Source organism: Mustela putorius, unplaced genomic scaffold, assembly GCF_011764305.1.
Source record: "Mustela putorius furo isolate JIRA1106 unplaced genomic scaffold, ASM1176430v1.1 tig00003834_pilon_pilon_pilon, whole genome shotgun sequence".
NCBI lineage: Eukaryota > Metazoa > Chordata > Mammalia > Carnivora > Mustelidae > Mustela > Mustela putorius.
This window is the reverse complement of record NW_025421987.1, coordinates 26,978,734-27,005,053: the sequence shown is the minus strand read 5'-3', so window position 1 is coordinate 27,005,053 and position 26,320 is coordinate 26,978,734. Positions and strand designations below refer to the sequence as shown.

The following is a 26,320-nucleotide window of genomic DNA, read 5'->3' as shown; positions in this document are numbered from 1 at the left end:
ATACACACCCAATAACACAGCTTCAAACTATACAAAGCAAAAATGGGCAGAACTATAGAATAGAGGGACAAATCCATAATCATATGGGATATTTTAATAATCTTTCTCTGTAACTTATAACACAAATAGACAAATCAAAATTCTAAAAGTGCAGAAAATTTTAAAACGCACAATTAACGACTTGACATTTATAGACTTCACCAAACCATATTAAACATCTGCATAATACATATTCTTTTCAAACACACATGAATCATTTACAAATGTTGATTGCAAACTAGTCCATGAAATAAGAATCAACAAATTACAAAGATACTGAAATCAAACAAGTTGTGTTTTCTGACCACAATGAAATAAATCTAGAAATCAATAGCTGAAAGTAAATGTAATATATACACGATTTAGAAAATTTCAAAAATATACTTGGGCCAAAAATGCAATCACAATGGGAACAAGAAAGTGTTTCAGCTGAATGATAGCATATCAAAACTTTTGGAATGTAGGGAAGTTGAAAACTGATAGTATTAAATACATATTTAAAATATTAGAATGGATGAAAGATCAATGATTGAAGCATCTGCCTCAAGAATATAGCAAAAGAAGAGCAAATTAAACCCAAAGAAAGTAGAAAAAGGGAAATGATAAAAGCAGAAATACATGGGATAAAAAATTAACAGGCAGTCTTCTTGAAGATTCTCTCCCTCTGCCCCTCCCTCTCTCTTTCTCTTAAATAAGTAAGTCTTTATTTTTTTAAAAAAAGATTTTATTTATTTATTTGACAAAGAGATCACAAGTAGGCAGAGAGGCAGGCAAAGAGAGAGGAGGAAACAGGCTCCCTGCTGAGCAGAGAGCCCGATGCGGGACTCGATACCAGGACCCTGAGATCATGACCTGCCTGAGCCCATGACCTGAGCCGAAGACAGCGGCTTAACCCACTGAGCCACCCAGGTGCCCTTAAATAAGTAAGTCTTTAAAAAGAAAAATTAAGTAAATGCCAAAAGTTCAGAAACAGACAAAGTAAAACCAATGAATCACCAAAGCAGTAATTAGTAAAAAGCTTATTGTGCACACACCAAAAAGATAATTTGTAACACAGGACACTCAAACATGGAATGAGGCTCACAGGCATGTTGTTATAAGGCAGCTTATAAAGTGCAAAAGCAGTTTATTCTTCACAGTTATTGGCTACATCAGAATTTTCCCAGCTGGTGCTCACTTTGGCAACACATACGCTAAAATTTTCCTATCCGATAGGGAACTGGTCAATGGTTGCTTCATACCAACCTTGGGAAACAGTTTAAGTTTTGCATATTGTTTTCAGAGGCATAAGCAAGAAATGACTCAGGTCAACTTGGTCTTACAAAAGAAGGTAAACATTTTTGTATGACTAAAACTGGTTTTGTCTGCTAGGGGATTTTCAAGGCTAGCCTCTTTGTTTTTTATTTTAACAATGTATATATAATGATATGTAAAGATGTTCACAATATATTGTTAAATAAGAAAAAGAGTAGAATATCAGTTATTTTAACTGTGTTTATAAATGTATAGAGATTTTATGTCAGGAGATTGGTACTAGGTATGACTTTTACTCTCTACTACATATACTAGAATGCTATTTAGATTTGTTTTTACAATAAGTATTCTTACATTATGCATTTTCAACTTTTAATTTTTAAATAATTTCAAAATTACAGAAAGATATCAAGATCAGTACAAAGAACTCTGCACATTCTTTATGCAGATTCTGTAGTTATTAACATTTTACTACCAAATTTGAGCTCACTATCTCTATCATATATATATGAACATAGTATGAACATATTGTGAACTTACGAACATACATATGAAAATAAATATAGATACATGTTTTTCCTGAACCATTTGAGTAAGCTGATATACTGTTCCATTACCCATTGATACTTTAATGTATAGTTCCTGAAAACAAAGTTACTCTCCTGTGTAACCTCAGTATAACCATTGAAATAGAAAATTAACACAAATAAAGTGTTACCATCTATTCCAAACATTCAAGTTTCAACAACTCTTCCAACAATGTACTTTTTAGGTGAGGATCCAATACAAGATTTTGTGTGCATTTGTCACATTTCTTTGCTCTTCTTCCATCTTAAACAGTCCTTCAGTGTTTCCTTGTCTTTTATTACCTAGATTTTTTTTTTTGAAGAGTACAGGTCAGTTAGTTTGTAGGATCTCTTCCATTTGAAATTATTTACACATTTCTGGCAGCAATACCACGGAAATATTATGCCTTTTCTCAGGGTGTCAGATCAGGAGGCACACGATATTGATTTGCCTTCTTACTGGTGATGTTAATTTTATCCCTTGATAAGATGATGTCTGACAGGTTTTCTATGGTAAAGTTAATTATAGATAGATAGTGAGGTAGATATAAATATAGATATATAGCTACATATATATGGATATTACTTCTTACATAAGTAATATATATAATATAATATATAATATATGCAATATAATATATAGCATAAGTATATATAGTGTATATATATACTATATGTATAGTATAAGTATTAAGAAGTAATATATATATTACTTCCTACATAAGTAATAAGTACTTTGTGGGAAAATACTTTGAAGCTATGTGGTTAGCATTCTACTATAAAATACATTTTCCCTTCTTTCCCATTTATTTGCTTATTTATTAATCTGTATGGATTAATTAATTTCTATTTTATAATGGGTAATATTGTGATTTTTTTTTTATTTTGAGTCTTAAATTGACCCAGAATTGGCAAGTAAAATTTCCTCCAGTGTGGCTCATGTGTCCTTTTGACATGTATCCATTAGTGTTTGTGCATTTCTTCACTTTCTGATACATGATGTTCCCAGATCAACTGGCATTTTTATCTGCTTTAATCCTGGAGTCAACTATTTCTCTAAGTATCTCTGGTTCCCTGTCATGGAAAATGGTATTTAGAAACCAAGACAGGAGCTAGATGTGCTCACTGCTATTGTGTCATTGCTTCTAAGCCCTTACTGGAGTAAGTATGTGTGTGGATGTTTGTGTATGAATATCATCATTATATATAGTAATATTTTCTATCATATGTATGGTAATATTTAAACAGTGTTAATTTCCTTATTTTAATGGTTACATTATGATTATACAGGGATTATATATTATGATTATCTCTCTTTTTTTTTTTTTTAGATTTTTTTATTTATTTAAGAAAGAGAGAGGGGGAGAGAACACACAGGGAGAGTCAGAGGAAGAAGCAGGCTCTGCATTGAACAGGGAGCCTGATGAAGAGCTCCATCCCAGGACCCTGAGATCATGATCTGAGCCAGAGGCAGAGGCTTAACCAACTGAGCCAACCAGGCACCCCAATGTTATCCTTTTTAAAAAATACACATTGAGGGGCACCTGGGTGGCTCAGTGAGTTAAGCCTCTGCCTTCAGCTCCGGTCATGATCTCAGGGTCCTGGGATTGAGCCCCGCATCAGGCTCTCTGCTTAGCAAGGAGCCTGCTTCCCCCTCTCTCTCTCTGCCTGCCTCTCTGCCTACTTGTGATCTCTGTCTGTCAAATAAATAAATAAAATCTTTAAAAATAAATAAATAAAAATTAAAATACACATTGAATTACCCAGAGGTAATAGGGCATCATGTCTGTCATTTGCTCTCAAATGGTTCTGAAAATAATAGCAACATGTGAATTATCTAGAAAGATAAATCTATGTGTATATGTGTGTATATATATGCATTTATCCATATATATACGCACATGTATATACACACGGAGAGACTTACATACATATTTGCTTCAATTTCAGTCCAATATCACAGGGCTTACTCAACACCCTCTCCACTTTCCATATTTTAAGCTCATTCCTCTAACAGTGAGATAGCTGGTTCTCATGAATCTCAATATATTTACTTATTATCTCAATCCTCCTTAATGCAACCAATCTGGCTACACCCAGCAGATTCCTTAGTCCTAAGACTTGCCAAGCGGTACATATACACACCCTACACGTACCTACCCATGTAGGTGAACCAACTACCATAGCTCTAACCCTTAGCCCTGAGGAAGGGAGAAAGAAAAGGAAGGAAGGAAGAGGAAAGAGAAGAGAGGAGAAAGCGGAGAGGAGGAGGAAGACAGACTACCAAATGACCTTTTGATTGAATTATTTACATGTTAGAGAAGAAGAAAAAGGAAGGACGGGAGGAAAGAAAGAAAGAAATAAGACCACTTGTTATATAATTTCATAAAAGATTTAAGGTTTCTTCCTAACATAAATATGAAAAAATACCTACAAGAGACTGGAAAATATTGCTAAAATATTAATCACACATGTCTAGGTAGTTGGGTTTTGAATTGTTTTTATCTGCTTGTCTTCCAGTTTTCAATAATCAACATGTAGTATATTATACTATTAAAACTGGTGTTTTAGAGACGCCTGGGTGGCTCAGTTGGTTGGACGACTGCCTTCTGCTCAGGTCATGATCCCGAAGTCCTGGGATTGAGTCCCACATCGGGCTCCCAGCTCCATGGGGAGTCTGCTTCTCCCTTTGACCTTCTCCTCACTCATGCTGTCTCTCACTGTCTCTCTCTCAAATAAATAAATAAAATCTTTAAAAAAAAAAAACTGGTGTTTTAAAATAAAACAATGGAATACGTCAATGTAACAAATACGTCAGTGTAACAAAACAAAGTCAGGAAATAGATTCACATGTATATACTTAATGGATGTTTGAAAAAGATACAAAGAAAATTCAGTGGAGAAAGGATAGAGTTTTCAACAAATTGTTGGAACAATGGGGTGAATTCATGTGCAAAAAAAAAATCAAATTTTTATCCAAAACCTATCTTTGTCCATACTTTGCAATATGTACAAAAATTAACTTAAAATTGATCATAGAATTAAATGTAAAACCTAAAACTATGTAACTTCTAAAATACATAGAGAAAATCTTTTGTGACCTTGGGTTAGGTAAAGATCTCTGAAATATACCAAAAGTACAACCCACGCACACACCAAAAAAATTGAGAATTTGGACTTCATTAAAATAAAGAAATTCTGCTCTTTGAAAAGCGCTATTAAAAGAATAAAAAGACAAGCCATCTATTGGGAGAAGATATTTGCAAATCACATACCTGACAAGGACTTGTATCCAGAATATATAAGAAACGGTCAAAACTCAAAACAATTTTTTACCACCCAGATATTTTTAATGGGCAAAATACTTGAACAGAATTTATTTTTAAAAATTCTGATAGCAAATGAACACCTGCAAAGATGTTCAATATCACCCATTAGTCATTTGAGAAATGGGAAACTAGCACCACAGTGACGTACCATTACGTACCTGCTGGAGTAAGAGCATTCCAATGGGTCTTGAGTGTTAACCTGCTTCAAGCTGACACATTCTGCTTGCTGACTAAAACCCCAGGGTTTGCAGCAGAACTAGCCTACTTCCCTTGACATGTTGCAGACTGCTGGCCTTAGGAAAAAGGACCAGACTTTCCAGAAGGTAAGGCCTGACCGCACTCAAAAACAACCACCACTGACCATGGTATCCTCAATAAGAGATTCTGGGTACAGGGTGCCTGTCATGACTGCCTTGCCAGGGCATGGCATGTTGGACTACAGGGATAGCCTTCACTGAGAGATGCCTGGGAGTTTCGATCACTGGCAGAGGGGAGGAATCTGAAAGGACAAATGATCTACTGCTCAGTACCAGCTTCTCCTGCATGTAGCCCTGTCACCATTTCCCCCATGCTTCCCTCCTTGAGAAGCCTCCTGCTACTCCTAGACTGGGGAGATGGTTTGGGGGATGTTAGCCCACCATCTTCCTAGGTTTCCAGCTTCCTGAATAAAACAACCTTCCTTTTCCCACCAATGCGCATCTCTCTAGTGTTGCCTTTCAAGCAGCAAGCTGCAGAAGCTGAGTTCAGAACTGGTGCTCTATCCAGTAACATTAGAATGGCTAAAATTAAAAAGATTGGCCCCCATCAAGAGTTGGTAAGGATGCGGGGCAACTAGAATTCCCATGTATAGCTAGTGGGGATATAAAATAGTATAACCGCTTTGGAAAACAGTTTGATAGGTTCTTAAAAAGTTTTAAAAAAGTTAAAAAAACTACCCTTACCCTGTGGCCCAGGAATTCCATCCCTTAAAAAATGAAAGCATAAAGCATATGTCCATAGAAAGACTGGTACACAAATATATACCAAACTTATTTGTAATAGTCAAAAATTAGATCCAACGCAAATGTCCATCAACAAGTAAATGAATAGGGGTGCCTGGGTGGCTCAGTTGGTTAAATGCCCAATTCAGCTCAGGTCATGACCTCAGGTTGGTGAGATTGAGCTACCTTGGGCTTATGCTTAGCGTGAAGTCTGCCTGGGGTTCTATTTTATTTTATTGATTGATTGATTTGACAGAGAGAGATCACAAATAGGCAGAGAGGCAGGCAGAGAGAGAGGGGAGGAAGCAGGCTTATATCCCTAGTACTTATTTATCATCTGACCTTTAAGAGTTCTCTGATTTTAAAATAAATAAATAAATAAAAGTCCTCTGGTTTTGTTTCTCTCATTCCTCCTCCGTTTTGTTTTGTCTCCTCCCCCCCCCCTTTTGCTTCTGCTCTTCCCTGGAAATAGTGACGTGTCATTATCTTACTATGTTTGCAAATTGAGGGGTGAGAAATAAAGCCACTTGTTTATAAGAACCTAGTGAGAAGCCTTTAAATACATATTAACTAATCACAGGTGATGGATGTATTTCAGAGATGAGAAGAGAGATTCCTGAGAAAGTATTTGGCTAGCTCCATAATCATATTAAAATGGCCCAGGACCAGCACAACATTATTATTACCTCTTAATGAATGGCTAACCAGTGCCCATCCCAAACGGAAAATCCAAACAAATAGACACAATAGTCATTATGAAGACTTCATTAGTTTGCACTTATCCCTCCACCAAAACACTTGAAGGCAATTTATATAATAGCAATGAAAATAGGGGCTATGAAGAAAGATGTATCACGCACCGAGGAAGGAGGAAGTGGGAGGGAAGGAGGTAAGAAGAGGGGAGACAGTGTCTTCTTCATCAAAGTCTGAAAGCAGCTGGATGGGGTGCTTGGTGCCAGGCTAAAATGTTTTGATTTAATTCTGTAAACAATGAGGAGCCTGCCAAGTTCTTCAAACTAGAGACTGACACAATCATCTGTTTTTTAAGAGTTATCTTTGCGGAAGTGATGTGTTGATTTTTTTTTTTTTTGAGTTCTAGTTAAAGTTTATTAGCTAGAGTAGAGCCTTAAGGATAAGAATAAAAATCATAGGAAGGCTCAAAGACCACACAGAGGCAAACATGGATGGAACTAGAGCGTATCATGCTTAGCGAAATAAGTCAAGCAGAGATGTGTTGATTTTTGTCTACTATCTGTCTTCCTCACTAGAATATGAGCTCCCAAAAAACAAGGTGTTCTATGTTTTGCTCACTGCTCTATCCCCAGCACAGCACCAGCAGTCAAAAATTTTTTTTGTTGAATGAACAAATGAATCCTGGCAATTAGTAGGCAAGGGAGAGACTCAGAGATCATGAGGCAGGGGCAAGGTGTGTCTACGCTTTTGGGGTTTAAGCCACTCGAGAGCTGCTGGGCATATATGCATGCATAAGCCAGGGGACAGAGGCTAAGTAAAATAAAGGGGTTTCACAGTTTACCATAGCTTTTTATTTTGGTTGGGTGTTTATTGAGATACGGCTGACTTATAATATTACATTAGTTTTAAGTGTGCAACATAATGATTCAGTATCTGCATATATTGGGAAATGATCACCATAATAAGTCTCATTAACATCCATCACCATACATAATTACAATTTTTTTTCTTTTGATGAGAACATTTGAGATCTATTTTTTCAAATATGCAATACAATTTTGCTGACTATAGTCATCAGTAGTTGGGGCTTTTTTTTTGTTTTTTAATAATCCATATATAAATGAGATCATATGGTTTTTGTCTTTCTCTGTCTGAGTTATTTCACTTAGTGTAACCTCTCAAGACACACTCATGTTGTCACAAATGACAAGAGTTCCTTCTTTTTATGGCTAAATAATACTCCATTGTAGATAGATAGATAGATAGATAGATAGATATCACATCTGTTTTATCTATTCATTCATCTATACATGTTGTTTCTATGTCTCGCTACTGCAAAATAATGTTTCAATAAATATGGGGGTGCAGATATCCTTTCAAGTTAGTGTTTTCATTTCCTTTGGATAAATACCCAGAAGTGGAACTACTGAATCATATAGTAGTTCTAGTTTTCATTTTTTGAGTCATCTCCATACTATTTTCCATAGTGGCTACACCAATTTGCATTCCAATCAACATTGCACAAGGGTTCTCATTCACTATTGTGGGGTTTTTTTGGTTTTTTTGTTTGTTTGTTTGTTTTGCCTCATACAGCCTATGTGCAGATGGGGCAGAAACGTGCTCACCAATTAATGTGGTAACTGGCTCCAAAGCTATAGCAGAAGTTCAGCTCAAACAGCAATCTATATTCCAAGGTTAGAGTAGGATATTTAAAACTCCAAAGAGAAAATCAGAATTTACAGTCGCCCCCCCTTTACCAGTTTAAAAGTTCCCATTGTACCAAATGCAAATGCAAATCATCTACACAGTATTTTAAGCCCTTTTTTTCTTTTTGTGCCCCATAGTTACAACCAGGGTGTCACCTTCCTTCATGAACATGTAGCTTTAGATATATTCTAAATCATAAAAATTATCCACTATTTATTTTGCTTAATCCAACCTCCAAGAGTTTTGATAAGAAATGCTACAGTTCTCTCGTTTTGAAAGTAAGGGTCGTGGTTTTGTCATCAGTCTGCCACAGGTTTCTTGGTGTTGCAGGTCACTTATCCCAAAGTCAGCTCAAGTCTGCCCCCTAGAGCAGAGTAGACCAGAGTGCTCTGAAAGTGATGCTGAACGATACCAAGATCCAAGTTCTGACCCTGGGCTTTCCCAGAGGACTGCCATTTTCTATGTTATATGTTTCTGCATTATTTGAAAGTGTGCCAGATATTACTTTTATAAGTAAAAAAAAGTGCCCATTTTAGGGAGGAAATACTAGCTATAAGAGAGTAATATATGACAGTGTCTTGCCTAAAATAAGCAAAAGTCATTCAAGTTTTCGGGCCCTGGTTGTTTAGAATGATACCCTCAAACTATATACATGGATAGCTGCTACAATACTAGAGGAACCTACTGGATTTGGGGAATGCAAGGAAGATGAAGACATGAAGAGTTTACAGTATAATGGAAGGACAGACATGTAATGAAACCATTACACCATATGATAAAACCTACCTGAATTATACTATATACAGAGAAAAATATGAATGGACAGAGGCATTTTTATTTGGAATTGGTAGAGGGAGGGAGGGAGGGAGGAAGGGAAGAGAGAGAGAGATAATAAACTTCGAAATGTTGTACCAACACTAAGCCAGTTAACCCAAAATCACACTGTGGATTAATTGAATGTTTATATTTCCTCAACTGAGTAGAACTTAAAAGCAAATCTCAAGTAATACAAAAAGAAGCTTGAGAGTTATTCTGAGTATAGGTCAGTAGAAATATGACACATATAATATATGTGAGTTTAAATTTCCTAGTAGCCGCGTTTAAAAAGCAGGAAAAACCAGATAAAATTAATTTTAATAATCTATTTTATTTTACCAAATATATCCAAAATATTATCATTTTTGTTGGAAAGACGCTGAGTTAGAAAGAGCCTGAAATAGGGTAGTGGCAATGAGAATGAAGAGAATTGGGTAAATCCAAGTGATATTTAGAGGCGAAATGGGGACAAGTTGATGGTTATCTGGATGGAGAAGAAGAGGAGTGCAAGATGACTTCAGACTCAGCCAGGTTCTCACATGACAACTGCTAAATGAGTCATCATTCACTGAGGTAGGAAACATGGAGGAGAGGCAGAACAGGGGCAGACCATGCAAGAAATTGTTGTTTGCTTTTAAAAGATGAGTTGGAGATGCCTGTTTAAACTTGCAGCTACTTCTGTGTCCAAGTGCCAGTTGTATATGTGAGTGTGGTAGTCTGGGGAGAGGTCTGCCCCACAGGATAGATTGGGGGACTGTCCACTGGTACACAGCTGATGCCAGGGGAATGCTTGAAATTCCCCCAGAGGGAATAAAGAGTGAGAGAAGTGCCCAGGCAGAGCACAGAGGAACACTAGCATTCCAAGGATGAAGATCCCTCTCCAAAAACCAACCAAGAGCGATCAGAGGTCCCAGGAAACCCGAAAGAGTATAGGTCACAAGAACCAAAGAAAAATTTTCAAAAGGGACAGAGTAGACAACGGTGTCAGATGCTGCCAGAAAGTAGGTAAATAATCAGAGGGAGATTTTCATAGCATTTGACAGGAAGGAGATCATGGGTGACTTTCATGAAAACATTTTCTATAGAAGGTAGACAGCCTCTATCTACCTTATGCCACAGACTGGAAATTGACAGACTGGAAACTGAGAAGGAAATGCAGATAACTCTTTAAGTTCTTTAGGAAAGGGAAGATAGCTAAAATGTTAACTACTGGATATTAAGAATGATACCTATTGGCATATTATGAGAGAAGATTTTTAAGATAGAAGGATTTTGAGCATGTCTAAAAGCTATTGTAAAGAAACCATTAAAATTGTGCGCTAGTCTTACTGATTTGAAAGGATTTTAAGGTTATTATATTGGTAACTGAAATGAGCTCATGTCTGAAAAAAAGTTTTTTATGTACGTGTGTGTATACACACAGATAATACTTTAGATGGACAAACACAAAATTATTAACCATGTTTATCCCTGAGCATGTAGAATAAAAGTTTTTAATTTTTATTCTTTTCCTTTATCTGTATTTTTATTATAGGAAGTGTCATTTTAGGATATAAAAAAGGCAATAAGCTTCCTTTTCAGAGTGCCCACTTTTCCACGTGCTATGGTGCTGAAAATGTGTTGAATAGACTTCCTCCCATTTTGATGAAATGTACTATAAAATTCCATCTCGTGATTTTTACAAGTATTGCAATCCTTGAATGTAGGGAAGGGAAGAACCTTGCCAGGTAACCTGTGCCAGCCAGCCACTCCATCTAGCTGCCACCTGTTCCCATGGGTGGGCCACCTCCACCCAGGACTTTCTATATTCTATGAGCAGACCATCTCCAAATCTGAAAATTGGTTGTCAAGACTGAAAAGCATATGAACCAAGGATAGGGAAACAACTGTTTTCTTTTTTTTTTTAAGATTTTATTTATTTATTTGATAGACAGAAATCACAAGTAGGCAGAGAGGCAGGCAGAGAGAGAAGGAGGAAGCAGGCTCCCCACCAAACAGAGAGCCTGATGCAGGGCTCGATCCCAGGACTCTGAGATCATGACCTGAGCCGAAGGCAGAGGCTTTAACCCACTGAGCCACCCAGGAGCCCCAAGAAACAACTGTTTTCTTCATAACTATAGCAGAATGCAAACCCTGGTAAAAGGTCAGGCCCTCTCCTCCCCCTCAGTGGTGGCAAATAACAAACAGCACCAGGTAATAGCTTGATGTCATCTTTACATGTGTGAAAAAGAATCATACTGCATTAAAAGACCATGTAAATGTGCCAGTCAAAAATGGGTGAAGGTACAAGTTGTATGAAATTTGAAAATTTTCACTCAACATCACTTAGTATCAGGAAAATGCAAATCAAAACCACAATGAAAGTGGTCCACTTTTTTACACCATACACAAAAATAAATTCAAAAGGAATGAAAGACCTAAATGTGAGATAGGAAACCATCAAAATCCTAGAGGGAACAAAGGCAGCAACCTCTCTGACCTTGGTTGTGGCAACTTCTTACTAGACACGTCTCTGGAGGCAAGGGAATCAAAAGCAAAGAAAGAACTATTGGGACTTCATCAAGATAAAAAGCTTCTGCACAGCAAAGGAAACAATCAGCAAAACTAAAAGGCAACCTTTGGAATGGAGAAGATATTTGGAAATGACACATCTGATGAAAGGCTAGTATCCAAAAATCTATAAAGAACTTATCAAACTCAACATACACGCGCGCGCGCGCGCACACACACACACACACACACACACATCCAGTAAAGAAATGAGCAGAAGATACAAATAGACATTTTTCCAAAGAAGACACACAGATGGCCAACAGACACGTGAAAAATGCTCAACATCACTCATCATCAGGGAAATACAAATCAAAACTATAATAAGATACCACCTCACACCTGCCAGAATGGCTGAAATGAGTAACACAGGAAACAACAGGTGTTGACAAGGATGAGAGAAAAAGGAACTCTCATGGACTATTGATGGGAATGCAATCTGGTACAGCCACTGTGGAAAACAGTATGTAGGTTCCTCAAAAAATTAAAAATAGAACTACCATATGATCCAGTAATCGCACTATCAGGTATTTACCAGAGAACACAAAAATTCAAAAGGATATATGCACCCCAATGTTTATTGCAGCATTACTTACAATAAAAAAAGTATGGAAACAGCCCAAGTGTCCATTGATAGATGAATGGATAAAGAATATGTGGGGTATATATATATATACATATAATTTCTAGACAGCCATAGAAAAGAATGAAATATTGCCATTTGCAACAACATGGTTGGAGCTAGAGAGTATAATGCTAAGCAAAATAAGTCAATCAGAAAAAGACAAATACCATACGATTTCACTCATATGTGGAATTTAAGAAACAAAACAAACAAAGGGGAAAAAGAGAAAAAACTAAAAAAAATAGACTCTTAACTGAAGAGAACAGATGGTTACCAGAGGGCAGGGTGATGGCAGGAGATGGGTGAAATAGGTGAAGGGGATTAAAGAGTACACTTATCTTGATGAACACCAGAACAGAACAGAATTGTTGAATCACTCTATTAATCACTATATTAATTACCCCTGAAATTAATTTCACATTGTATATTAACTATACTGGAATAAAGAAGAAATTTTTAAAAAGAAAATTTAAAAAATACAATATATTTGAAAAAAACAAATATAATTGCTACTTTACTTTTCCCTCAGTTTCCTCTTCTTTTTTTCTTCCCCCTTTCCTTCTTCTCACTCTCTATGACAAAGTTACTTTGTGCCTTACATAAGCAACAAATCATAGTTTAGGACTAGAGTTTGCGGAGATATTATTTACAAAATGGAGACTCTGGCTGTCCTTGGGCATTGGAATATGGGCAGAGGAGCCAAACAGACATTTTCTCCAAGAATACATACAGATTCTGACATACACATGAAAATATATTCAACATCACTAATCATCAGGGAAATAGAAATCAAACCACAATGAGATGTCACCACACATGTGTCAGAATGGCTATTATCAAAAGACAAAAAATAACAAGTGTTGGTGAGGATGTGGAGAAAAGAGAACAATTGTGTACTGTTGGTGGGAATGTAAATTGGTGCAGCCAACACAGTAAACAGCATGGAGATTCCACAAAGAATTAAAAACAGAACTAGCATACGATCCAGCTGGACATCTATCTGAAGAAAACGGAAACACTAATTCAAAAAGGAGTATGTATCCCTGTGTTCCTCGCAGCATTATTTACAATAGCCAAGATACAGAACAAACTTTAGCCAGTGGATAAATGGGTTAAGAAGATGTGGTGTATATATACAATGGAATGTTATTCAGGCACCAAAAAATGGAAATCTTGCCATCCACCACAATATGAATAGACCTTGAGGGCGTTATGCTAAGTGAATAGTAAGTGAAGCAGAGAAAGACAAATACTGTATGATTTCACTTAAATGTGAAATCCAAAAAAAAAAAAAAAAAAGAACAAATAAAACAAAACTCGTAGATACAGGGAATAGATCGGTTGTTGCCTGAGAGGAGGGGAGATAAAGGAGTGAGTAAAATGAGTGAAGGGGGTCAAGAGGTACAAACTCCCAGTCATTAAATAAGTCATATGAATGTCATGTACAGCATGGTGACTATAGTCAATAACATTGTTTCATATTTGAAAGTTGCTAAAAGAATAGGTCTTAAAAGTTCTCATCATATATGTCTGCAAGGAAAACTTTCTCAAACATACTAATTTTGCCTTAAGTAATTTCAAAAAAAGGACCCATACTGGGGTGCAGGGGTGGATCAGTCAGTTAAGTGCCCAACTCTTGATCTCAGCTTGGGTCTTGATCCCAGGTCTTGATCTCAGGGTCGTGAGTTCAAGCCCTACATTGGGCTCCATGCTGGACATAGAGCCTACTTAAACAAAATTTTTTTAAAGGATCCATATTAAGAAGGAAGGACTTGTATGAATTGTGGAAGTAGTTAAGAAATGCCATGCTTCAGAGCATTGTTGAGGAGTAAAGAAGAGGAATTGATGATGATTGGTGGTAATAGTTCCATGGGTATACACATATGTCCAAACTCATCAAATTCTGTACATTAAATCTGTGCAGTTTGGGGATATCAATGATACCAAAATGGGAGGTTAGGTTGGGGTTTTTTCTTTTGTTTTTATCTTACTTTATTTTATTTTATTTTTTCAGTGTTCCAAGATTCATTGTTTTAATCCTCCTTTGGTCCCATCCATGTTGATACAAAAGTTGGGTATTCATCCTTTCTGATGGAGGCATAATACTCCAACATATGTATGGATCATATCTTCTTTACCCATCTGTTGAAAGGCATCTTGGCTCTTTCCACAGTTAGACAACTGTGGCCATTGCTGCTATGAACATTGGGGTACAGATGGCCCTTCTTTTCACTACAACTGTATCTTTGTTGTAAATACCGCGTAGTGCAATTGCAGGGTCATAGGGTGCTCTATTTTGAATTTCTCAAGGAATCTCCATACTGTTTTCCAAAGTGGCTGCACCAACTTGCATTTCCACCAACAGTGTAAGAGGGTTCCCCTTTCTCCATATCCTCTCCAACATTTGTTGTTTACTGTCTTGTTAATTTTGGCCATTCTAACTGGGGTAAGTGGGTATCTTAATGTGTTTTGATTTGAATCTCCCTGATAGCTAATGATTATGAAAACTCTCTCTCTTTGCAGATGACATGATACTTTATATGGAAAACCCAAAAGACTCTACCCCCAAATTACTAGAACTCATACAGCAATTCAGTAATGTGACAGGATACAAAATCAATGTACAGAAATTAGTTGCTTTCTTATACACTAACAATGAAAATATAGAAAGGGAAGTTAGAGAATTGATTCTATTTACTATAGCACCAAGAGCCATAAGATACCTGAGAATAAATCTAGCCAAAGAGGTAAAGGATCTGTACTCAAGGAACTACAGAACACTCATGAAAGAAATTGAAGGAGACACAGGAAGATGGAAAGCATTCCATGCTCATGGATCAGAAGAATAAACATTGTTAAAATGTCTATACTGTCCAGAGAAATCAATATTTTCAATACCATCCCAATAAAAATTCCACCAGCATTTTTCAGAATGCTTGAACAAACAATCCTAAAATTTGTATGGAACCAGAAGAGACCCTGAATTGCTAAGAAAATGTTGAAAAACAAAAACAAAATGGGGACATCACATTGCCTGGTTTCAAGCTTTACTACAAAGCTGTGATCACCAAGACAGCATTGTACTGGCTGAAAAACAGACACACACCAGTGAAACAGAATAGAGAGTCCAGATATGGACCTGCAACTGTATGATCAAATAATCTTCAACAAAGCAGGAGAAAATATATAGTGGGAAAAAGACAGTCTCTTCAACTGCTGGGAAAACTGGATACCTATGTGTGGAAGAATGAAACTCGACCATTCTCTTACACCATACACAAAGATAAACTTGAAATGGATAAAAGACTTCAACATGAGGGGGCGCCTGGGTGTCTCAGTGGTTAAAGCCTCTGCCTTCAGCTCAGGTCACGATCCCAGAGTCCTGGGATCGAGCCCCGCATTGGGCTCTCTGTTCCTGCCTCTCTGCCTACTTGTGATATCTATCTGTCTAGTAAGTAAATAAAATCTTAAAAAAAAAAAAAAAAGACTTCAACGTGAGGCAGGAATCTATCAAAATCCTAGAGGAGAACATAGGCAGTAACCTCTTCGACACTGGTCACAGCAGCTTCTTTCAAGACATGTCTCCAAAAGCAAAGGAAACAAAAGCAAAAATGAACTTTTGGGACTTCATCAAGATCAAAAGTTTCTGCACAGCAAAGGAAATAGTCAAGAAAACAAAGAGGCAACCCCCAGAATGGGAGAAGATATTCACAAATGACGCTACAGATGAAGGGCTGATATCCAAGATCTATAAAGAACTCCTCAAACTCAACACTTAAAAAATAGATCCTCACATCAAAAAATGGGCAGAAGACATGAGCAGACATTTCTCCAAAGAAGACATACAAATGGCTAACAGACACTTCTTTTGTTTTTATTTTATTTTATTTATTTGAGAGAGACAGTGAGTGAGCAAGAGAGAGCACAAGCTGGAGTGAGGCAAGGGAAAGAGAGATGTGGGACTCCATCCAAGGACCCCAGGATTACGACCTGAGATGCTTAGCCGAGTGAGCCACCCAGGTTTTTTTTAAAGGAAAAAAATGTTCTCGTCAAAAAACAAAACATTATAACTATGTGTGATGTTGGATGTTAATGAGACTTACTGTGGTGATTATTTCACGAAGTATACAAAAATCAAATCATTATGTTGTACACCTGAAACTAATAGGGTGTTAAATGTCAGTTATACTCCAATATAAAAAAAAGAAGAAGAAATAGGGAGAGTTCTAGTATCCTTTCTTCTAGGAAAGAAAAATAGTGATAGCATATGGCCTCGATGGGTTAATTAACCTGATTGTGGTAATCGTTTCACAAAGCATAATGTGTCAAATCATCATGTTTGTACAATTTAAAACACAATTTTATCAATTATATATCAATAAAGCTGAAAATTGGGGGAAAAAAGTACTCACCTCAGCAATACATATACTAAAATTGGAATGATACAGAGATTAGCATGGCCTTTACACAAGGATGACATGTAAATTCAGGAAGCATTCCATCTTTTTAAATAAGTCATAGGATATAAGGTAAGCTTGCTGACTATAGTTAGTAATAATGTATATTTGCATTGTATTTGCATTGCAATGTATAATTGTATATTTGCAGGTTACTCAAAGAGTATATCTTAAAAGTTCTGATCATAAGAAAAAATTTGTAATTGTATGATAATGTATGTTAACTAGACTTATTGTGGTGATAAGTTCATGATATATTAAAAATATCAAATCATTATGTTGTATACCTGAAACTAATATAATGTTATATGTCAGTTATGTCTCAATATAAAATTTAAATTAAGAAACATGAATATGGTCTCAGAAAGTTAAAACCCAGAGCATAAAACTGACCTCAGAGAATCAGTCTCCACCCACATAATCAAAATCATAAGCTACTCCCAGCTCCTGCTTTTCTCATTCACATCCACTCATTCCATGCACATCTCTCTCTCTCTTTCTCTCTCTCTCTCTCTCTCTCTCTCTCTCTCACACACACACACACACACACACACACACACACACACCAAGTTAGGAGCCAGAGCTAAAGGGAAATGAAGGTCCTGCCTCAGGTTAGAGGCATGAGTTAGAATGAACCGGGCTCTGGCCCTAACTCTGCCACCTCACCAGTGAATTTCCAGATGGTCTAAATTTCCATTTTCTCAGCTAGCAAGTGAAGACAATAGGTCCCATCACAGAGTAGTGAGGATTATTTTAGGTAAGAACTCAGCATAGTGCTTGGCACATTAATTACCAGTTCCCCTTAGATGACGGCCGTTAGACACACTTACATAATTCTGATAAAGAAGTAAACTTAGAGTCACATCAATGACTTTTATTTAAACTTATTTGCAAGGCTGATGCAGAAGAAGAGTTAGTGAAGATGCGTTGGTGGCTCTTTAAATATCTTTCTTTACATTTTTAAGAATCACTTCTTCTATTAAAATACATTTTCTTTTCTTTATTCCCATAAAAGGACCACATAGCAGATCACACTCTCGGACTAAGACATCAGAAGCAGTGGGAGTCAGGCGCGAGTCATCTTGGGGAGCCCTGCACTGATGGACCACTGCAGTCACTCAGCATTTCCGGACACTCCTTCACAAGTGCCACCAAAACCTGGCATCTGGAGACATGATATGGAAACACTATTTGGACTCTCTTTTAACCAAGGGGGGCATGTGTGCTTCTCCGTGTTCTTCCTTCCTAGGGTTCCTTCTTTCCTCCACTTTCTTTCGAGATTTTATCTCCATCCTCAGGCATTCCCTTTCTCTCCTCTCCTTCCTGCTCTCAGGCCCCTGAAAGAGAAAGGTCAGAGAAAGGGTAGAAATGTACAGATAGCTGACAATGAGCCACATTTCTCCTAACTCTCAGAAACGAAGAAAGCCCTGGTCATTTAGTAGACTTCCACATCTTAGTTTCTCATAATAAATTTAGCAGAAGCCCAAAGGTGTCGCTAAAGGTTTTAGTCATAAATAAAAGGAATGGGGCCTCGGGTGTTAGCAAACCCATAGACACCCATGGTTTATGGGAGAAACTCGACCTGTATCCAACTCAGACCTATAGAGGGATGTGATTTCACAGTACGATATAATTAATGGTCTCCTGGTGCTTTCTGAAAAGGAATATGGCAAGTGAATCATATATGGAATGATTCTAACCTTCCAGTGTCTACTTCTTTAAATTACATTAACAATAGAGTTTGCATTAAGTTCTAAGGTGAGGGCTATGTGAAGAACAAAGTGCTGAGGAAATGATATCCAGGCACATTAACATTCCCCAGCTGGTTGCTCAGGGGTCCACATTCACTGATTTATTGAACATATACTACTATTCTAAGATTAAGAGATACAGCACTAGCTAAAGAAACCCTACTTCCTCAATATTACCCCTGCATCAGGAGTGATAGACAGTAAGTCTAAAAGGCAACAAGAAAATCACAGATAGTGGTGAGTGCGACGATAATGAGCAAACAGGGTGATATGTTAGGGAAGTACGGGCTGGGAAGGAGGAGGGTTTCTTTCATTTCCATGGTCCAGGAGGGTCTTTCGAAGGCATTACTGACTAAAAGATGGCATTGATAAATGTGGTGATGGCATCTACTTACACTTCTATTTTTAAAAATAAACAAATAATTTTGGCCACTCTAACTGGTGGAAGGTGGTATCATGCCTCCATCAGAAAGGATGAATACCCAACTTTTGCATCAACATGGATGGGACTGGAAGAGATTATGTTGAGTGAAATAAGTCAAGCAGAGAAAGTCAATTATCATATGGTTTCACTTACTTGTGGAGCATAAGGAATATCACAGAGGACATTGGGAGATGGAGAGAAGTGAGTTGGAGGAAATTGGAGGGGGAGACAAACCATGAAAGACTGTGGACTCTAAGAAACAAACTGAGGGTTTTGGAAGGGAGGGGTAGGGGTTGGGTGAGCCTGGTGGTGGGTATTAAGGAGGGCATGTACTGCATGGAGCACTGGGTGTGGTTGCATAAACAATGAATCTTGGAACACTGAAAAAATAAAATTAAATTTAAAAAAATAAAAAATAATAAACAGATAACATCATGACTCTCCCTCTCTTCCATTTGAACTGGAAACCCTGGGGAACACCTGAGCGTCTGTCAAATGAATATGCTCTGGGATGCGTGACAGTCAGAGGAGCCACCTCAGGACTCAATCCCACAGGCTGAGGTAGGAGGGTGTCTGGTTCCCGTGGTCACGTCAGCTACTCTTCAGTGCTAGATAGTTTCATTTCTATCTATAATGGTCTAGTGGCCAAAGTCAAAAAGCGAAACAAATGACAAAGCCGAGATGCAGGTTAAGAGACTTAAAAACTGTAGTTGTTCTGTAAATGTGCCTCCAGATTATTCTCATTAAACCTAGTAGTCGTATTAGATCTTGAATGCTTACAAGAGCAATATAAACAAGAGAAACTATAATGACAATTATTTTCAAAATAAAGTGATGGCTTTTCCCTTACTGAGAAGAAAGACTATCTGAGAAATGCTCGTAGACAATGAGTTGGAATCTGTTTTCTTCTCTCATTGCTTATAAACAAAATGTAAAAATTATCAAAATAAGACTATTGGAGTTTTCAGTAACAAAATGAAAGAATTTGATGTTATTGGTCATGATCAGGTCACGAAACTAGCTTCTGGATCTTTTTGATGTTTACACATTACTCAACATTTGGTCCCCAGCCAAAATAGAAATCAGTTTTAGATTTGCTGATCAACCACACTTTTAGTGTAGTTAGCTTTAGAAAAGTATGTCAATTGTTAAATAAGAACAAGTTTTAAACTGTATGTATATTCTAAATTTTTAATTTTACATAATGATAAAAATTTATAAAACTTAAAACTGTTATAAGATATAAAAAACTTAAAATTTTATAAACATAAAATATTCCATTGTTTACATAGATAATATGAAAAAAATTAAATGATTTTGTAAATTCCTAGCAGGTTTCTGGTTATTATATGGAACTGTGAAAAGAGTCTTTGAGTCAAAAAGTTGAAAATGCTGTCTTGATTGCCTTGGTACTCAAAAGAAAGAGCATGGGAAATGAAATACTAGCTAACATTTGGTATTTTAGGGATAATGTGATGAGTATCCCTTTAAATAAGAGAACTGATTTCATGTTTATACACTGTTAGGGCTTATAATATTAGCAAAAGGTATGTTAGCAGTTACATAAGATATGTTATTATATGGAATTTTTTCTGAGGACATCAGAATCAACAAAGAGCAGTTCAGATTAAAATTCTTTTCAAAAGACATTTATATCATAACTTGTTCCAGAAAAAAACCAATATATCTCCTGATTAATATAATTAGTGACTCAATCATGTAATTTATTTTAAAACAGGAATTCTTGCACTCCTCTTAAATTCCTACTGGAAGTTCATAATCTAAATCTAATCACCAGGAAATGTCAGCTAAACCCAAATGAGGCATCACTCTAAAAGATATCTGGCCTGTATTCTTCAAATGTCAGTGTCATAAAAGACAAGAAAAGACTGTTCCAGAATAAAATCAGTTAGATTATTTTATTCTTGTCTTTATTTAAGACAAGAAAAGACTGTTCCTGAATAAAATCAGTTAGAGGGATGTGAAAATTGGTTTCAACACACGATCTGAAATTTCACTATAGAGAATATTGTTGAGGCAACTGGCAAAATATGAACAAAATCAATCAATTAGGTATAAAATTATTGTATCGGTATTAATTTCCTGAGTTTCTCTTATGATCAGGTGAAGAGAGCAGCCTCCTGAAGGGAAACCATACACAGTGTCACTCTCTGATAAAAGTGAGGTGCCACCTAGAAGCCAAGGATGTGTGGTGATAGTCCCAACAGCCATCACTGCTAAGCAGAAAGCATTGTGTTCAGATGGGCAACGAGGTAGGAAGCAGCCACATGTCTTCCTCTGTATGTTAACAGAGCAAAGCTCAAGAACCAGGTGGCAATACTCCTGGTCACTTATTCGTTCTGCCTACTGCATGGCAGAGATACGTATTTATTCCAAAATAAAACAAAACAAACAAAAAAAAAAACACAGAAAAAAAGAAGTTATTTTGCTCAAGGTGACTCAGTGAACATGTTGTGGAGTTCAAAAACTATCCCCAACTTAATTGATCTCTAGTTTATTACTTTATGTAACAAGTTTAGCATTATCAATGGAGTTTCTACTCTTCCACCGTTTCATGCCTGTCTCTGCTTTGTGCTTCACTTAAACTCCCAGGGGCCACTGTGAAATGCCTGGACTCCTCCTACTTTTGGATACTTACTAATGTTTAGAGAATTCCTTCTGCATATTTTTTAGAAGTACAGGGGAGTGTGCCTGGGGGGCTCAGTCAGTTAAGCATCTACCTGCAGCTCAGGTCATGATCTCTGGGTCCTGGGATCAAGTCCCACATCAGGCTCCCGGCTCAGCAGGGAATCTGCTCCTCCCTCGCCCTCTGACCTTCCCCTGGCTTGTTATCTCTCTCAATCTCTCTTTCTCTCAAATAAACAAAATCTTAAAAAAAAAAAAAAAGAAAGAAAAGAAGTACAGGGGAACAGACCACCATCATACACTATTTACTCCTGGATTAGATATGAAAAGACAGCACAATTGGGATAGTTTTTTCCTTCTTCAAATAGTGAAAGAAGAACAAGGCACAATTATTTATAAGACTGACAAAAATAGTCTCAGAGAACCAGAAGACCTCAGTAACAAAAACATTCCACCTATGGCCCTCTGGTAATTCGTCCTACACCAGCTATCTCCAATAAAAATAATGAAGAATATTTATATACATCTGAGCTATCTAAAACAGTCATTTTTCAAAGGCTTCATCACTAGACTATAAACGAAGAAGTTAGATCTATCCTCCTCAAACTTGGGAAGGATGAACCCTTCGGGTTTCCTTTCTTAAAGTGGTTAAATATTCAATAACTCCATTACATACCAAAGAGACGGAGCGTTTGGTTCTAAAGCACAGTTTCTGTTCAAAGGACTCTGAAAATGCTTGAATTTTGGAATGAGATCTTCCTTTTGATTCCAGTGCCTCCTTGAATGACTCATCTGCTGAGCATTTTCTGTAATCCAGCATGTGGGTATGGCATTGAAATCCCTGGTCCTCATGAGAATGTCTTCTGGGATGGCTGTCAGACGATGTGATTCTGGGAAGCACAGGAAACTGGGAATACAGAATGCAAATTTTGCAGTATAAAGAGACAATATAATATTAACACAGTGACAAAATATCCATTATAACCAACTAAGCAAATTTCATGTTGAACTGAAATTTTATCTTTTTGATCAGTAGGACCTTCCTCCTACAATGAAGTAGAGTTAAAACATTAACCAGAACATCCTAAGACTAGCTTTGTTCATCTTCTACCATTAAGGTGGAATAATGAAGCATTCCAAGCCTTAAATTAATATGTAAAATAAATCCCAAAATTATAAAAAAAAAAAAACTACAGTGAAGACATAAATGTTAAAGAAATAATGCAAAGGTAAGTATTTATGTGACTTCTATATGAAGAATGAATTTTTAAGCAAAAGAGCCACGAGAAAAGTCATAAGGAAAAAAATTAATTTAACCACATAAAAATAAAGCCAATGTGTATCATAAATAATATAAACAAAATCAATGGTAGATTTAAAAACTTTAAAAAATATTTGCTACATATTAGTAATGTTTAATAGATCTCCTGAAAATAAATAAGTATAACTCACATGCATACAGGCAAACAGAGAGATCATATAATACAATCACATCAATGTTAAACTCACAACTGGAAAATAATCAAAGGGTAGACCCCTCAGAGAAGCCAATCTTGAAACATTGTCTCAATTTCTCTCACTTCCCAACCCAATCCAATCCCAACTTTTGCATGCAAGACTGGCTTTGGTCAAGATATTGATCTTAATAATGTTTCCAAATTCTGTCCACTTTTGGTTTTGAATCATGCCATAGCATACAATCCAGTAGCCCATATGGCCCTCCAGGAAACAATTTTTCCTTTTCTTCTACCACTGCACCCTCAAGGATGATCTTTCTGCCACTGTGTTTTAGACATTTTTGCTCACTTCTCCAGATAACAGCTCATAACTGCTGGAGTTCCTCCAGGTTCTAATCTAGTCTTCCTTCCCTTCCTTTCCTTTCTCACATGACACTGCCTCCCTAAATATCTCATCTTCAGGCTTTAATTTCTAGCTATCATCTGATTCCCTAATTTATATTGTTAGCCCAGACATCTCCTCTATGTTTCTTCCCCCTCAAGTCCTCCCATAGTATCCCACTGGCACTCAGTCTGACTTGTGCCAATCTGAACTCACACCTCTCCTCCTCAAAACTTCTCCCCATGTGTCCCCTAACTTAGAAGATGGCAGACCATTTACTCACTCAGACCTGTAACTCAGGAGCCACTCTTCACAATCTCTTGCCGAGTCAGTAGATTCCATCTCTCAAACATCTCTCAAAAACTATCCACTCTTGGGGTGCCTGGGTGGCTCAGTGGGTTAAAGCCTCTGCCTTCAGCTCTGTTCATGATCTCAGGGTCCTGGGATGGAGTCCCGCATCAGGCTCTCTGCTCAGCAGGGAGCCTGCTTCCTCCTCTCTCTCTCTCTCTCTCTCTCTCTCTCTGCCTCCCTCTCTCCCTACTTCTGACCTACTTCTGATCTCTGTTAAACAAATAAATAAAAATTTAAAAAAAACAACTATCCACTCTTTTCCAGCATCACTGTTACTACCATAATCCAAGCCATCCAGGTAATCTTTCACCCATATGATAGAAGCAGCCTCCCCGTAGTGGATACCCTACCTCCACTCTTACCCATTTGTTTTGTCATTCCCACAGCAGCCAGGGTAGTTAGAACACCAACCAAGTCACATCTGATCACGTTTTCTTTTTTACCTTTTCTTGCCCCACCCACCATTTCAGGGATGGCCTCACTGGTTAGTCATTTCCTCCAGCTCACTTACTCCTCTCCAAAACAGGCACCTTCACAGGGGGTCCTCTCTGCTCATGACCGCTCACCACCCTACCCGTTTACCCCATGAAATGGTTAATCATATTTTAGTCATTCTGCACTTTCACAGAAACCCTTCCTTACCACCCTGGGTGGTTCTGGTCCCGGTTCAATGCCCTGCTGGGGTCTTGTACTTCTCCTTTATGATATTTAGCATAATCATGATCAATATTTGGGGTAATTTTGTTACATGTCTCTCCTCCATTAGACTATATGCCCCCATCACATCAAGGGCTATGTTTCATTCTCTGCTAGAACCCCAGTATGCAGCACTCTGCCCTATTCATAACATGAATTCATTAAATATATACTAATGAGGGGCACCTGGCTGGCTCAGTCAGAAAAGCATGTGTCTCTTGATCTTGGAGGTGTGAGTCTGAGCCACATGTCAGGTGTAGAGATTATTTAAAAATAAAATCTTTATATATATATATGATGAATAAATGTATAAAGAATAAAAGAAAAAGAAATAACAGCTAGTAAAAATTGTTTATGCTTAATTAATAGTCAAAACTTATGGAAAATGAAATAATAAACAATTTTGTCTTTCAGTTTAGCAAAAAAAAAAAAAATGTTATTTAATGACACTGGCAAGAGTGCAGGGTGATATACACTGTCTTCCTTGCTGGTAGGACTACAAATACACACATCCCTCCTAGAAAGCTGTTGGTGATATGTGTCAGAGGACTTAAAATATTCCCCTCCTTGGATCTGTCCATTTCATGTTATTATTTACTGAATTGTGTCCCCCTGCCCCAAATTCATATGTTGAAGTTTTATGTGAGAATGTCATATTATGACTGTATTTGGAGATAGGACCTCTAACAATTAAGTTAAAATGAGACCATTATGGTGGGTCCCACTGGTCTGACTGGTGCCCTTATAAGTGAAAGAACTTTGCATACACAGAGAGAAACCAGGAATATGCTCCCACAGAGGAAGACCATGTGAGGACCAGCAAGAAGGTGACCATCTGTAAGCCAAGGAGAGAGGCCTCAGAGAAAACAAACCTCAGACTTCTAACCTCCAGAAGTGTGAGAAAATAAATTTCTGCTTTTGAAGTCACCCAGTCTGTGGTATTTTGTTATGGCAGCCCAAGCAAACTAACACACATACCTAGAAACTTTCCCTCAAACAATAATAAAAAATATGGTTAAAGATTTATAAAGCTACTAAAAGATAATAGGTAAATTTGTATATATTATTCCATTTATTATAGGTAAGACATGGTACTTGGTGCTTTGGACAAATTGGGGAGACAAACAGGCACAGCATCCCCCTCTTGGAGATTATGCTGGGAGACAAACATTAAACAAAGAGGGCATATGTCTACCGCTTTGGCCAAATGCTATAAAGGGAAAGTTCAAGATACACAGAGAGGCTATAACGAGGTAAAATTATGTACGTTCCAGTGGATGTTGGAGTGACTAGGAGGATGAGGGGAGACTTTTGTGAAGGTGTGATGACGAAGATACAATCTGAAGGATGAGCAGGGTTAATCCGGGAACAGGGAACACTGTTCTGCCTCAGGACGAGCCCCATATGTTCCGAGGCCCTGCCACAGAAGAGCTTGCTGGAGTGGAAGGAAATGAAGCCTTCTGAGCGTGAGCATCTGCGGGGAGGGAGGGATGGGCAGGGCTTGAAGTACGGTAGTATCAAAAGATGGGCAATCTTAAAACATACCTAAATGTTTTGAAAGGTTTTCTTTGTCCTGTGGAATTTTTTTTTAGGGCTT

General features: G+C 37.3%; 1 protein-coding gene and 1 non-coding gene across 4 annotated transcripts in view; one reads left to right on the top strand and one right to left on the bottom strand.

The window, feature by feature from the left end:
* Positions 1–16,963: 16,963 nt before the first annotated feature.
* On the top strand, positions 16,964–17,067 carry LOC123394596. The gene has a single exon (XR_006609356.1). It is a non-coding gene; the product is annotated as a U6 spliceosomal RNA (small nuclear RNA).
* An 808-nt stretch (positions 17,068–17,875) lies between these two features.
* The window catches only part of LNP1 (leukemia NUP98 fusion partner 1), a 35,189-nt gene continuing 26,744 nt past the window's right edge, over positions 17,876–26,320 (bottom strand). For all 3 annotated transcript variants that reach the window (XM_004771937.3, XM_004771938.3, XM_004771935.3), the window contains 2 exons: positions 22,514–22,744; positions 17,876–18,353 (listed from right to left, as the gene is read on the bottom strand). In XM_004771937.3, coding sequence (XP_004771994.1) covers positions 18,204–18,353; positions 22,514–22,744 — 381 coding nt within the window. In that variant the 3' untranslated portion in view covers positions 17,876–18,203. The remainder of the gene's footprint in view (positions 18,354–22,513; positions 22,745–26,320) is intronic.